Consider the following 13,069-nt stretch of genomic DNA (forward strand, 5'->3'; position numbering starts at 1 on the left):
TAATTAAGTGCGCCTTCCGAGCGCTTTCGAAAGCTTTTCTTTCCCTTCTCCATCCATCGTACTTGGACGGCACATCATCCTTCTCTCTCTTCCTCGCACTCCCTGGGACCTAAATCTACATCTTTTATAACCCCTCAAGGCAATAAAGGGCGAGTGAGAGCGACCCATGAGCAGCAGCTGTCGACATGGAATTCTACCAGTACCAGACCCACCTGTTGTGTCTTCTCGTTTCCCTTTCTGCACAAGCACTGCTTGACTTCACTTTCACAACAGCACAGTCGTGTCATCCCGTCCAAAGGAATGCCTTACTTCAGCTCAGCAATTCTCTCACAGTCAAAACTGATGCGTACCCGCACTGTGATCCGAAGACGACTAGATGGGAGAACGGCCTGGACTGCTGCTTGTGGGACGGCGTCGCCTGCGACAATGTGACGGGTAATGTCATCGGCCTCGATCTTTCATTCAGCTGTCTTCAGGGCACCCTCCATTCTGGCAGCTCACTCTTTGCCCTTCGTCATCTTCAGAGCGTCAACCTTGGTGTCAACAATTTCCTTGCCTCGCCCATTTTGCCCGAACTAAGCGTGTTTGCTGAACTGAGGCACCTCAATCTCACATACTCGAATTTTTCAGGCCTAGTTCCTACCGAAATTTCTTACCTTTCTAAACTTGTTTTACTTGATCTCTCTCAAAACTTTAATGGTGCATATGGTCTTAGGATCGAAAATACGGATTTCAAAGTGCTTGTTCAGAATTTGACAGAGTTGAGGGTACTTAAACTTGATCTACTAGACATGTCCGCTGTTTCGCCTAGTTCCTTCGTGAATCTGTCATCATCCTTGACCGTCTTTAGCGCGTCTATGTGCCAATTACGAGGGGAACTTCCACCAAACATTTTCCGCTTTCCAAACCTCCTTGATCTCGATTTGCAAGTCAATGATATCATGGTTTCTTTTCCGAAGTCTAACTAGAGCAAGTCTGTTGAATCCTTAGCCCTCTCGTATACAAGCATCTCAGGCAAAATACCTGATTCAATCAGTGAATTGAAGAATTTAAAAATTCTGGATCTCAGCAACTGCAAATTGATTGGATCGATTCCCTCATCCCTTGTGAATTTAACAGAATTGACCAGGTTGGACCTTTCTTCTAATAATTTTACCGGTGTTTTATTCTTCAGTGTCTTTTCAACACCGTAAAATCTTCAAGTCCTTAGTCTTACAGTAGAGCTAAATCTAGGTTACAACAGTGTGAATTATACATATCCAGAGCTTGAGACTTTGGCATTGTCTTCCTGTAACTTGATCAAGTTTCCATTCTTTCCGAACTCTTCAAGAAAGCTAAGAAGATTGGATCTCTCCAAAAACAAGATCAGCGGTCGGATACCACAATTTCCCCTGGAAAAGTTGTTCTTTGTTGAACTTAGTGATAACTTATTCCAGGGACCGCTTCCAACTCCACCACTCTCTACGTTCTTCTTTTCGGCCAGCCAAAACGGCTTCAGTGGAGAGATTCCATCTTCCTTTTGCAAATTAAGCTCCCTTAATTATCTACGCTTGGCTAATAACAATCTCTCTGGCTCTATTCCACATTGTTTGGGAAACTTAACAGAGCTCTATGAACTAGACTTGGGTGCAAATAAGTTTGAAGGGACATTACCACGGTCTTTGGACAATTGTGCATCATTGGGTTGGCTAAACGTCAGCAACAATAAATTTGAAGGTCCTCTTCCAATTCCACCACCCACCACTCTATTCTATTCCATAGCAAACAACAATTTTAGTGGAGAGATTTCGCATTTGATATGCAATGTCACTGAGCTCCTAATGCTTGACTTGTCCAATAATAATTTGATGGGCACCTTCGAATGAACATGATTCAGGGTGTGATCCCTGGAAAAATTGCTCGGGACAGCAACTTAAGGACACTTGACTTCAGTCGGAATCGATTTGAAGGGACATTGCCACGATCCTTGCTTCAATGTAAAAGTTTGGAAGTTTTGGATCTCAGCAACAACAGAACGGAGGATACGTTCCCTGATTGGTTGGAAACGCTTCCCAAGCTACAAGTCCTTGTTTTGAGGTCCAACAAGTTCCATGGCTTTGTGAGGAGTCCTAGAGCAGCTCGCCCATTTCCTGAATTGCGCATTTTTGACCTGTCCAACAACAATTTCAGCGGTCCGTTACCTGTTAGATATATTATGAAGCTCACTTGCCATGATGAATCGGGAAAAAGGGTGGGGAAAGCTGCAGTCCATGGGAGTCTTGGGTTATCAAGATTCAGTCATTGTGACCATGAAAGGACTAGAGACACGTCTGGTGAAAATTCTAACTATATTCACAAGTATCGACTTATCGAGCAACCATTTTGTTGGGGGGCTTCCCATGGATATTGGAAGCCTGAAGTCACTCAAAGGGCTAAACTTTTCTCACAACAATCTTACAGGCTATATTCCTCCATCTACTGGGAACTTGACCGATCTTGAATGGCTAGACCTCTCTTCAAACAAGTTCATCGGAAGGATTCCTCAAGAACTAGTGGATTTGACATCTCTTGCATTCTTGAACCTCTTGGAGAATCGGCTCATCGGACTTATTCCCCGAGGACCACAATTCAACACATTCAAGAATGACTTGTTCGCCGAGAATCCTGGATTATGCGGATTTCCATTGCCAAAGACATGCAAGAACAGTTCACGGGAAACTCCATCAGAAACCATCATGCAGGAGAATGATACAAAGCATGGAGGCTGGTTTGAGTGGAGAACCATATTGATGGGTTATGGGTGTGGAACTGTGGTTGGAATCACTCTAGGATATGTCCTTATCGATTCCAAGAAACTCGAATGGCTTGCGAGATCGTTTGACAGGAAAGGAGCTAAAATGAGAAGGAAGTCGAGGAGGAATGCTCGAAGATCTTACCAAAGATGAGAGTCTCGATTGTTTGTACTTTGCATTGTGAGATGAAGAATAAATCTGTTGAAACTCTCATAAGACAGATAATATGCTTATTACTTTGGCCTTTTCACTATTCGGAGTGTACTCTCGTTTGAAATATTTCTTTATGAATAAGATAACCTTTCCAAATTTCGCAACTCATGCACTTTAACATTCTATTAATGTTGGAAAAACCGGTCATTCCAAAATATAAAAATAGACACGTGATTTGCGCATAATATAAATGTTATCTTAGGCTTTTTGGGAAAAGTTAGTAAATAATTTTCAGAATAGAAGAAGGCAAAAAGAAAAGTAGAGCTTGCCACTAATTTATTTTATTTGTCTATCATTGGATTTATTCATGATAATTTTTCTTTTCATAGTTTTTGCAAATTTATTTGTTATGAACTCTTTCCGATTACCAGACATAAAATCTACTTTTTACCATTACTCGACCAATGAGGGGAAAAAAAAGCGCTTTTCCCGTGGACGAGCTTGGACGATTGACAGAGATCGACATCGAGCGAGCAAGAGAGAGAGAGAGAGCAATTGCATTACACTTACAACGACACACAGCACAAGCTCTTGAAAAACAAACAAACAAAACAATCACACACTTTAGAATGGAAAATACGCATTCAGACTTAGAAACATAAGGTATGGCAGCATCATGTAGCTCCTGCTCAACGTCGAGACAGCGCGATGGCAGACAGCAGTAGTAGGAGCACGAACACGACGACTTCACCAAATGACCCGATCAAAGAGCCCGAGATGCGCTTGCGGAAGGAGTTGAATTGCTGGCAAGATAGAGAACCAGTTAGCCTTGGTGTTCCCTTTGTGGGCCAAGTACGCGATAGCAGCCGACACCAAAGCTCCCGCCGTCAACAGCGCCAACATCGCCTGCACTATTTTGCACATTTTCCTAATTTGAGAGCTCCATTAGTTTTATCAGTATGGAGTTGGGCATTTAATGCCTAATTCTTTAGGACAACTATGTGTCGTCAACAAAAACATACTGCATTTGTACGTTCCTATATGCATGTAATGAAATATTGAATTACAACCAGGAGATATGCTAGTTCAGAGCACCACAACTTGTATAGTAAAACAACAAATGTTGTAAGAAAAATGGTTCCTTCTGCTCGGCATAATTTACCGTGTCGAAGATGACCAGGACAATTATGCTGGATCGCGCGGCACTCCTCATGATGTGGAAGATAGAGAGCGGCAGCGAGAGGACGAGGTAGGCTTTGTCTTTCCTTCTTCTTCTTCTTTTTACTTGGCTGTGGGTTGGGAAAGGTTATATTACTGCTCAAGTTGTCTGTGCTTTTTGTGGCAATATAGACAAGTTTATAAGCTCTTATAAGAGGAAGGCAATGTGCATGATTGTGGTGGATTATAGCGAACTTTGGAACTTTGACAGAAGTTCACATGCATGGAGACCCGAGAGAATAAAACCATATGTTTCTCCTCTGTCCACATAAATCTTACATGTTTCCTCCAAACAATGAACCAATTATCTAGATCGGACCCCATCATAGATCGAGTGGAGCACTATTATATTATGGATGATAATGGATTTCAACTTGTCTAGACCCAAATCATCATAAATCAACTTAATTATTAGCACGAATGCTCACAATTTTCCTGTTCACATGTGTCTAGTAAAGCTTCATGACAGGGTGGCTGGAGAGGTCATTTTGAATGTGAGATACCGTGACGGAATCTATCATATTTAAATTAAACGTTTAATCACTCACCCAACAGTTTGAGGTTTTAAAACAAAATGATTTGATGAAGATGAAAGTTATCACTAAATTATTATGGTCTTAGAGTCCTCTTACGAACAATAATTTTTTTTTATTTTTTAATTTATATTAGATGCAAAGTCCATTACGCCCTCTATCCACACTAAACTAAAGTGACATGTGTTACACCAACAAATTAAACATAGAAAAGTACCTTCTTGTATCAACCTGTGAGGAGACCTTTTTGCTGGCTTCGACCTCGATGGCCTGAACTTGAACCCAAGAGACATAAATAATAGCGAGAATTTCAAATAAAGGCCCAAAATGGATCTTATTTTAAATAAGGACTTGACCAAAGGCATTCTCTCTTATTATTTATTTATTTGTTTATCTCTTTTTTCTTTTCTTTTTTCCCATTTGTTCTTATTTTAAATAAGGGCCTGCCAAAGGCATTCTTGTCAATTATTTATTTATCTATCTATTTTTTCTTTTCTTTTTCCCCATTTGTTTTTTCTTTGTCACGGTCGGCGAGGGCGAAGAAGACCGAATAGTAACAACAAGAGCAAAATCCAAAAACGAAAAAAGTAGTGAGGATAGTTGTCGCAACTCGGGGTGTGCAACCGGACCGGGTAGACCCGAAAATCGGACCGGAGCACCCGAAAAATCAGTCCGGTTTCCGGTTCTCATTAGAATAGGACCGGTTCTCGATTCCAAAAATTTGGAACCGGTTTAAACCGGTCCGGTTTCTGGTTCCTAGTAAAAACCCACCCGAAATTGGACCGGTTTAAGCAAAGTAAGAAAAAAACCCTAATATATAATAATAGTCTTAGACTTGCCGTTTGTTTGACTTTATTCTCTGTTCTTGTTGCCGCCTCACTCTCTCTATACACTACGCAGCAAACTAGCAACCCTTTCTCCTTGATCGTGTTGGTCACGGATTTACGCAAGTGCCAAGTGTAAAGGTAGGTTGTTGAATTGGATGGTTTGATTTTTTTTTTTTCCTTCATGTAGTGAATGGCTTTGGCGTTTTCTTCCCCTCAATGAATGTGTTTAGCAATTTGCTGTTCAAGAATCTGTCTTTTCACTTTTCATAATTAGATGGACCTAAAACCAAAAAGGGTGTGTGTGATACAATATTGAATATAAAGTCTGAAGAAGAGCTTGTTGTTCGAATGGCTGCGATGGCGCCACCGAGGTCATCCCTTAAGGCTTCCACTATAAAAGTCGGTTGGACTACGGGTTTTAAAATATTTTGCTCCATGTGCAGTCCATTTCCTTGTTGGTTGATCTCTTGGTTTTAATTGATTTGTAAAGAAGTCAAATTCATTAACGAGAAAGAAGAGAACAAAAAGAACCTATGCATATCTTATTGTTGCATTCTTGCAAGTCTTATTGTTAAGCACAACTTTGAAAAATAGTATTTGTGACACTCACTATGCTAGGTAGTAAATGAGCTACTCTGGTATAAAAATGCACGAATTCCTTCTTCCTCTTGTCTTTGAACAAGTACCTATCACAATATATTGTTGTTTAGTGTTTACGAACATTATTAATAGGAAAAGCCTGAGAAGTGAGTCAGCCATTTAGATAACCTTTTGTGGACTTCACATAGTGCAATTGAAAATATTAGGATCACACAAAATGCTCCTTGGTCCTACATTGTTGTGTAATTTATTTTCAATAGAAGCAATATTGTACTAATTATTTTTGTCTTTGTCATATTGATATGCAGTTGATGGATCAAGATATGTCAACAGAAGTGGATGGACGCGATGAAATGAGTCCACTCATGGAATTATCATTCCATGGAGCTGAAGAAGTGGCATCTGCGACCGCCGGTACGATAAACAAGGTGAGGGTACCTAGTTCCTGTCCTCCACTTGGTAAAAAGCGAGTTAATCAATCGGAGGTGTGGGATAACTTTTCGAAAATCTTAGATGAGAAGACAAAAAAAACAAGGGTAAAGTGCAATCACTGTGGGGATGACTATGCGTATACCGTTGATAATGGTACGTCTTCAATGCAGAAGCACTTGAGAAAGTGCAAGAAGTATCCCAATGCGGATAAGAGGCAAATGCTATTTGCGCCACGTAATAAGGATGTGGCTACCGAGGCAAAAGGAGATACTGGTTGTGGTAGTATTTTGACGACATGGAAGTTTGATCAAGAACGTTGTAGACGCATGCTTGCTCGGATGATCATAATTGATGAACAACCTTTTTCCACGGTTGAGCGCGTCGGTTTTCGTGATTTTGTCACTGAATTGCAACCTCTCTTCCAACATTTGTCACGATTTACAATTGCTAGAGATTGCATGAAATTATATCTGAGCGAAAGAAATTGTTTGAAAACTTACTTTGGTAAGCTTAACTCTAGGATTGCACTCACGACTGATATGTGGAGTTCCATTCAAAACTTGAACTATCTATGTCTCACTACACATTTTATTAATGATAATTGGAAGTTGCATAAAAGAATCATCAATTTTGTGGTAATGCATAGTCACAAGGGTAGAGAAATTGGGAAAATGGTGGAGAAATGTATTTATGAGTGGGGTATAGAAAAAAAAGTATCCACGATAGCAGTGGACAATGCTAGTTCCAATGATGTGGCAGTTGGATATTTGAAGGACAAATTTTCAAGAAAAATTATTGATCTTGAATGGTGAGGTTTTGCATATGAGGTGTACTGCTCATATATTGAACTTAATTGTAAGGGATGGATTGCATGAGGTGCGTGATTCTATTGCACGTATCCGAAACGTAGTTAGGTACATAAGAAGTTCTCCCATGAGAGCCAAAGTATTCCAATCTTGTATTGAGAGTGAAAGGATCACATACAAGGGTTCGGTATGTCTTGATGTTGCCACTAGATGGAACTCCACTCATCTTATGCTAGAAACCGCCATAAAGTTTAGAAAAGCTTTTGAAAGGATGGAAGAAGACGATTCATCTTTCGCAAGGGAGCTTGACACTGATTCTCCAAAAAATGAAGATTGGGAAAATGCCACCATTCTTTCTAAATTTCTGAAACAGTTTTATGATGCCACCAAATGGATGTCGGGGAGTTCATATGTTACTTCAAATGATTATTTTGAGGGGATAGCTCTTTTGTATAAATATTTGAACGATGCGGCGAATTCTTTGGATCCTAAGCTTCATGCTATGGGTACAAAAATGAAAGAGAAGTTTGACAAATATTATGGGAGTTTGGATAAAGTAAATATGATGGTGTTGATTGCGGTTGCGTTGGATCCTACAAAAAAATTGACTTATGTGAAGTTCTGTTATGGACAAATGTATGACGATGAAGCAAAAATTGATGAGATGCATAATAACGTGAAGCATGCCTTGGAGCATTTGTTTGCATTTTATGAGCAATCTTTCATTGGTTCTTCTAGTAACCGAAGTACTGGAAATGTTGGCGGTTCAAGTGTGAGTAGTAGTGGCAGTGGTTCTAATGCTGATGACAATGAAGGTAACAATGAATATGACATCCAAGCTTGGCGAAAAAGCTTCCTTCATGCGAAGAAAAAAGTGTTTGATGACAAAAAATCTGAGCTCGATCGGTATCTTGAAGCTGAAAGTGAAGATGTCCTTAATCTGGACCTTTTGATGTGGTGGAAGAGTACTGGGTCAAAATATAAAATTTTATCTTTGATAGCTAGGGATGTTTTATCTATTCCCGTGACTACTGTTGCTTTAGAGTCGGCTTTTAGTACATCGGGCCGTGTGCTTGACAGCTTTCGAAGTTCTTTGACTCCTAGAGTTGTGGAGGGTCTAATTTGCACTCAAGATTGGTTTGCACTCAAGATTGGTTGAGAGCTGTTCATGTGCCGATTAATATTGAAGAGTGCATTGAAAATGCGGAGAAGTTTGAGTCGGGTAAGGGTCGTGTATATTTCTTTCTTTCTTATAATTCATTCACATCTCTATATATTGGATGAATATTTATTCAATCTCTTTTTGGTTTTTAGATTTGGATTGTCTTACCGAGGACATTATCATTACTAAATAGACTTCATTTGTGGAAACTTTGATTTTGCGGTGAGTAAATATATTTCTATTAATGATTCATTGTTTTTGTCTTTTGGTAGGTTGGTTGGAATTTTTTGCCAAGTCTGCATTGTATTACTAACATACATATGCCGACATCCAATCATCTATTAATGATGATGCGTTCATTTAGCTAACTCATAGCTTGTTTATATGTTTATTGCAGCGAGTCTACCACTACTAGCACTCTCGTGGCTTAAGCTGGACATGGACCCTAGATCAATTTTGATGTAGTCCTCGATTGTTGTTGGCCATCCATCCTATCTCTCTCCATGACATTTTCCATCATCTTGGATCAAAGAACTTTTTTAATTTATTTTACTTGGAGATGGGATAGATAGATAGATAGATGAGTTTAATTTACTATTATGAATTTTCAATTTTACCATGTACTTTTAGCGATAATGTCTTAATTGTGAAAGTAGCTTATCTCTAGTTGCTCAACAATTCTGAACCCTCCTCGAGGTTCATTCAAAGCAAAATGTGGGAGGATATTTCTTTTTCTATTGAGGATGCTTGGGTATAGTAATGATGAAACAATGACCTCGGTTGTGCCTTCATTGCTTAAAGTAGGCTTCGGGGAATTTATTGAAGCAACAACAACTATCCTGGAAATACTTGATAGTAGTTGTGATTTTTGGCGAATATTGATTTTTATTATCCATCTTTTACTTTGAATCGTTTTATTGCTATTATTATTTTGCTAAAAAAATAAAACTAGACCCTTACCAAAAAAAAAAAAAAAAACTAGACAAGGAACAAAAGAAAAATAGGTTCTCGGGTAGACCACGAAACCGGACCGAAAAAAAGGGTAGGTTCCAAAACCGGTCCCAAGACAAATGGGGCGGGTTCCGGGTTCCAAAAAATAGGAACCTGTCATAACAGGGTAGGTTTCGGATTCTAGGTCCGGAACCTACCCACCCCGGAACCGATCACCCCTAGTCGCGACCTCGCCTTCGGCATCCCCCGAGGGTCCGGTGGGTTTAGAGGTATTGCCATCGGTCAATGGCGTCGACTCTCCCAAGTCCTATCTCGCGTGACATTAGATTTCTTTTTATTGATTAACATATTAAAATGCTATTAAGAGTCGCCACTAGTCTATTGGGGTCAGCTAGAAACCAATCGAGACACGGGAGGGTTATCTCGATTCCTATGCAACCAGAGCTTCTAGGTTCGGGGACTCGTTTACGCTAACTAGATAATTAGCGCCCTTTCGGTACCTAACCGGTTGATATTCCCTAAGATGACCACACATTCTGCATATCATTTTAAACTTATCAGATATCTAACTAGTGATAAATGATCATGCATAATGTCTTTTCTGTCATTTCTTGCAATTACCTATTTATCCTTAACTTAACGTATAGAAAAAGCGATTAACAGACAATTTTTCAAAAGACAGTGTTATAATAAACACTTAATCAGGTAAATATACCAAATAAAGATCAGGATAAGCACATGCAAACCAAATCTATGATGGTGATATTTTAACAAACAATTTCGACTCGAACGTCGAATTACAATAGTATCGGATCGAATTGGACATCGGTCTTCAATCAAACGCTAATCCGAAGCTTGAAAATTCACATTAAGGGTAAAAAGGTCATGAAAATTAATTTTTTAACTTTATCAAATTTTTCTGATTTTTTTGGAATTTTTATTTTTATTTTTTGAATTTTTTTATTTTTAATTAATTTTTAATTAATATTTTATTAAAGGGAACAGGGCCTGGGTCGGGCTCTCAGACCCGGGCCTGGATCAGGCCGTCGGACCTGATCACGCCCGAGAAAAAGGACCTGAATCGGGCCTGATTGACACAAAAGAAAATGGCCCAAACACGGGCTCAGGCCCACTTTTTTTTTTTTTACCGAACTGGGTCTAAAATCCTTTCTGGCCCAACTCCCAGCCGCCCATAACAGCCCATCTCCCGAGCAAAACAACCCAGGCCCAAAAACCTTTATTCTCTACCTCAGAAGCCCGTCCGCCCAGCCCAAATCTCTCTTCAGTTTTCTTGGGCCAACCCATCCATACAGCCAATACCAGCCAACAAAAAACAGAATGGCCCTCCTGTTACTGTTCATCATCTTCTCCATGGTGCGTCTGCAACGATCTCGGTACTTGCAGCCGTGACCAAAACTCGACGCCGCTGGTCTTCGCTCGCCCGCGTCGCCGCACCGCCAGGACTCGCCCGTCGCTCCGCTGCCAAGTCGAGCCTGCCGGACCTCCTGGACGCCGGTTCTGTTCACCGAGCTCCGAGAGCGCGACGCCGAGATCCGCCCCGTCGTACCACTACCTATCGACGTCCCCGACTGCCGCTCGTCATCTGCAGACACCAACAACTACTACCAGAACCTGTTTGCCTTCCCGCTCGCCCGAACATGTGATCCGCCTACCTTGCAAGGTGCCACGGATCTGATCCTGCATCGGCTTTTCTGTTCACGTTTGCGTCGTCGTGGGTTCGAGCTCGAGTGCCATCCCGGCTGCACACGCGTCGAGACTGATAAGATGTCGCCTCACTTCTTGCGCATTCCCGTACCATCAACTCAGCCAGACTCGCTTGCTCTCCTGTGTCGCTTTCCTCCGACTTGGGTTTCTTCTCCTTTCACCACTACTAAACGCCCTTGCGCCAGCTACCACAGCTTCCCCAACGACCAAGATCAACGTTTTAGGCACTGCAGTACCAGACTCTAACTAGACTTGACTGTACCCATATCTCTTCTCGCCTCCAACATGACTCAGTCCCCATTAAAACGTCACCCATTGTCAACGACCTCTGTGTGATTGATGCCAACGACGCCTTATTCACAGAAAAACCTCAAGCAGACCACGCTTTACTTTGGCGACACCATCCTTGGCAACCAAGCTAAGAAAAAAGGGGGGAGGGACTACCCTACAGACTTGAACTCATGCAAGAACCAACCAGAGTACAACAGGTTTTGGTTTAGCTCAGGGGATATGGAACAACAAAGAGAAGACTTTGGGTTACCTGGTTGAACAACGGTATGGCGGCGGTGAACGGCCGAGGTAGCTGGTCGAGATGGCGAGGTAGTGGTCGGCGAAGGAGACGTTGCCTATCTCTCGGTCTCTCCTTACTTTGCTCTCTCAAGCTTCTCGTGTATCCCTCCTTCTTCCTCTGACCGAACCGAACCCAAGCCTCCCTCGCCGATAGACCTGCTCTCACCCTTCCCCTCATCATTTTCTTTCCTTTCGCTTTTGCTCGCGCCGAACGAACCCCTCCAGCTCTCCCTCCCTTTTTCTCTATTTCCTCTTCATTTTTGGTCGTTGAACTCACCAACCAGTAGCCTGCCCTCCTCTCCTCTCCTTTTTATGCTCATTCTGCCTCCTTCCCCAAGCTAGCTTCGTGCGGATGGGCGTAAATTCCGCCTGATGTGGACGGGGTTTGGTGGAAGACCACGTGAGGTGTGCGGTGAAAATGTGACTGACATGAGAGTGTGCAGAATGTGAGTGCACGGGAGAGTGAGGGAGAGGGTGGGCTGAGGAGAAATCAAAAAGGGGAGATGGGCTGAAGAAAATAAAAAGGCAAGATGGGCCGTCCGGAGGTAAAAAGGGAACATGGGCTGAGGAGGAGAATTGCCCAATTGGGCTGCGCGTGGGTGGGCCCGAGCTTTGTCTGCGGGAAAAGTAGAGAAAACGTGGGCCGAGCTTCGCTTGAGCGGGCTTGACTGGCCCGATCCGATTTTTTTTATTTTTTTTAATTCGCTTCATATATATTTTTACTTTTTCTATTTTTCAATAAGACAAAAATAAATTAGACGTACTCTTATTTAACGAATAATAATAATAATAATAATAATAATAATATGGGATTGCCAAAATTAGGTGTCAACAATAGTTTTGAAAGGAAAAAAAAAAAGAACATTTAACCCTAGAAATGGATTTTCGACATTTGGCCAAATGTTGAACCAAATGCCTCATTTTGTTTTCCCATTGAGCTTTGGAGGCTAAAAAAAAGCTCCTATAAAAAGTTCAACCAACACAGCCTAAACAAGACCCTGTTTCTCGAACTACAACAAAAGAAGAGATGACCCATGGTGAGCATAATCTGCAACATGTCCTTAGTTTTAAAGCGTTTGACCACTTAGCCAAAAATTGAAGGTTAGACGAAAGTTAGGACCGAATTCTTTGGATGACAGAGTCCCCATTCGAACAAAATCATTCATCTTGATATTAGATGTGAAGTCCATTGTGCCCCGTCGATGGAGAATTAAGTGAAGTAACATGCGTTACACAACAAGATTCAACCTCGTGAGACCCGAGGTGACCAATCAATTCTTGCGCGTGTGAACTGGTTCCGCACTACGCCTGACGGGGACAC

The 13,069-nt window shown here is 41.4% G+C and overlaps 1 protein-coding gene, 1 long non-coding RNA gene and 1 pseudogene across 2 annotated transcripts; 2 read left to right on the forward strand and 1 right to left on the reverse strand.

Annotated features, from left to right (window-relative positions):
* The first annotated feature begins 1,867 nt into the window (after positions 1 to 1,867).
* On the forward strand, positions 1,868 to 2,924 carry LOC115730191 (receptor-like protein 49). The gene is made up of 2 exons (XM_048273045.1): positions 1,868 to 2,312; positions 2,440 to 2,924. Exons 1-2 carry the CDS (start codon positions 1,868 to 1,870, stop codon positions 2,922 to 2,924), a joined length of 930 nt encoding a protein of 309 aa, XP_048129002.1.
* A 579-nt stretch (positions 2,925 to 3,503) lies between these two features.
* On the reverse strand, positions 3,504 to 7,566 carry LOC115730189 (annotated as a pseudogene).
* Positions 7,567 to 8,512: 946 nt separating this feature from the next.
* On the forward strand, positions 8,513 to 9,235 carry LOC125312776. Its single transcript, XR_007196826.1, has 3 exons — positions 8,513 to 8,562; positions 8,655 to 8,724; positions 8,900 to 9,235. It is a non-coding gene; the product is annotated as an uncharacterized LOC125312776 (long non-coding RNA).
* Positions 9,236 to 13,069: the final 3,834 nt, after the last annotated feature.

The sequence above is a fragment of the Rhodamnia argentea genome, chromosome 11 (genome assembly GCF_020921035.1).
Source record: "Rhodamnia argentea isolate NSW1041297 chromosome 11, ASM2092103v1, whole genome shotgun sequence".
Taxonomy (NCBI): Eukaryota; Viridiplantae; Streptophyta; class Magnoliopsida; order Myrtales; family Myrtaceae; genus Rhodamnia; species Rhodamnia argentea.